At 32.6% G+C, this 2,511-nt stretch overlaps 1 protein-coding gene across 2 annotated transcripts in view; it reads right to left on the bottom strand.

Annotated features, from left to right (window-relative positions):
- BCKDHB (branched chain keto acid dehydrogenase E1, beta polypeptide) overlaps nt 1-2,511 on the bottom strand; it is a 253,890-nt gene that overhangs the window by 189,975 nt on the left and 61,404 nt on the right. For both annotated transcript variants that reach the window (XM_011969331.1, XM_011969332.1), the window contains exon 6: nt 49-157. In XM_011969331.1, coding sequence (XP_011824721.1) covers nt 49-157 — 109 coding nt within the window. The remainder of the gene's footprint in view (nt 1-48; nt 158-2,511) is intronic.

Raw genomic sequence — 2,511 nt, 5'->3', positions numbered from 1 at the left:
CAAAGTATATAAAGATATTCACAAATATAAAATAAAGAAAACCTTTACCTGCTGCCCTGTAAAGTATTTTAGGTTCAAAAAATATACAAGGATTTTTATCCTCTATGCATGACAAAAGAAGTCCTTTGGCCTGGAAAGGGCTTCTGGGTATAACCACCTGCAAAAACAGATTTTTTAAGACAATTTTAGTAAAAATATATCCCAGTAAACTCGCTTCTAAGAAGGACTGATTTTAAATAACCAATTGTTACTAATTAGAAATAGATATTGGGTAGTTATTTTAAGCCTAATTATCACTTAAGTTTATATTATATAAAAATAAAAATGCCTCTTATTCAACAGATATTTATCGGATGCCTACCATGTTCTGTTAACTAAGATACTACTCTTCTCTTAAGAAGCTGAACTTGCCTGTATAAAAAAGTAAAAAGAATATGCAAAGATCATTAATCAAAGCAAAAACTGTAATATTGTTAATATCTACCTGTGTTTATCTATAAAGAAATCTCTTCTACTAATAATCTGCTTCTACTTTCAAAGTACATGCAACTCTCTTCTCCAGTTTAACATGTCAAAATCTGCTTCTTTCCCACGAAAAAAAATATGGTCTTCATTTCATAAGTGAAAAATTAATCCACTGAGTTTTACGATGCAGGCACCATAGTGTCCAGTTATAGCAAAGCAAAAAGAAAAGTGTGGAGAGTCCACACTTGCACTCCCAGGAAAGGGCTCCAGGACCTTCTCGAGAATGAGGGTGATGATGAGGAAGATGACAATGACAGTAGGAAGTACGTGTGTAAACTTGGCCAAGCACTCTATGAATTAATTCATCTGTTCATAGCAACCCCACTAGGTAGCTATTATAATTTTCCTCATTTTAGAAATAGACACTGAGGTTAGGAGAGAACAAGTAGCTTGCCTAAGGTCATACTACTTGCTTGATCAGAGAGTCTCACCCAATTCCTACTGATACCAAAGCTCAAGCTCTTCTCTTCCATCTCTTGTTGCCTTAAATCACAAACTTTGCCTAATTTTAAATGATTATAAAATAATTGTCTAAAGATAAATATTATACAGGAAGAGTTATTAAAATAAACCTGAACTTATCACAAAGACTCAAGATTCCCTGAGGCAAACTATATTTGGCTTTCAAAGCCATTTTTATGCCATTTTTATTGAAGGGTTTTATTTTAAAAATAAAAGAGCAGCAAAAATGTCACTTTTATTTTCTGTAAATGGACCTCTGAACACATTAATAACCACATCACATAATGTCTTTATCTTATGTTCCTGCTTTTTAATTTCCCTTCATCTGCTTTCCTCATATTAGCCTTTTATACTTTATGTATATTTTCATTTCAGCTGAAAAAAAAAGGAAAAAGGAAGAGGAAGAAAGAAAATGAAGGAGGAAAAGAGAAGGTAGGGGACAGACAGAAAAGATCTGTTCTTAAAAACAATATAATGTTTTAAATATTAAATGTAAATTAGTGTTTAGCTCAAGCACAAAAATAACTTGCCTCGCACATGGCTTCTTTCCCACTCTACAACTTCTAGCTCACATTAAAAAATCAGGTAACATCTACTCAACTAAGATAAGCTTATAACTTTGATCTGGCAGAAAAAAACAAATAAGAAAATAAGAATAAAACACTGACACATGCTCACAATCAATTCATGTGATCAAAAAACAAATATACATCTCTGGATTCACACATCTATGGGTTTCTATAATGATCCCCTGAAAAGCTTACTCAATAAACAGAAACAGAAAAGATAATATAAAAAATTAAGACTTAACATACTCAAAATATTTTTGCCATCAAAAGACCTAAGCTTTTGTGAAGGACAGACTATAAAAAGGAGATGCTTCAAAATTAATTGGTTGAGCAAGTATTACCTTACTTTAAACAGAAAAAAAAACAATCTAGGTAACAGTCTTCTCTCAGTCTTTTTAACAAGTGAGAAATAGATTAAAAGCAAAAGTCTTATCTCTCTGACTTTGAGGTAAATACAGACTAAACAGAAGATTTATTAAAATCACCCCATCATCAGTTAAGTGAGAAAGACTTAAGTTAGAGAGAAATATAAAGCTTTGAAAGAGAGGGGAGGTAAACCAACTATGTTCTTAGTCTTAACTCTTTGAAGTCTATAAAATTAATTAATGCCAGAGTTTATAAAACCAGTCCTCCTTCAAAAAGAACTTTCAGTAAAACTGGGCATTGGATAGCATACTTAAAAGAACTGCTAACCTCCCTTTCTTAAGTACAGTTAAGTTCACATAAATTCCAAGAATCCTGTTTGTTTTCTTTCCTCTAGGTAAGCATAGATATTAATAGAATGAACCAAAATGGAAACATCAAATAGAAATCAAATAAAGTACATAAATGAACATACCTTGATTCCTGGGCAATGGGCAAAAAATGCTTCAGGACTCTGAGAATGATAGAGAGCCCCATGGCCAACACAGCCCCAAGGGGATCGGATAGTGAGGCTTCCACAGTTAAAAAGATC

Source organism: Mandrillus leucophaeus, unplaced genomic scaffold (genome assembly GCF_000951045.1).
Source record: "Mandrillus leucophaeus isolate KB7577 unplaced genomic scaffold, Mleu.le_1.0 Scaffold882, whole genome shotgun sequence".
In the NCBI taxonomy this organism is placed as follows: Eukaryota; Metazoa; Chordata; class Mammalia; order Primates; family Cercopithecidae; genus Mandrillus; species Mandrillus leucophaeus.
The sequence above is the reverse complement of the archived record's forward strand: the minus strand, read 5'-3'. Positions and strand labels throughout refer to the sequence as shown.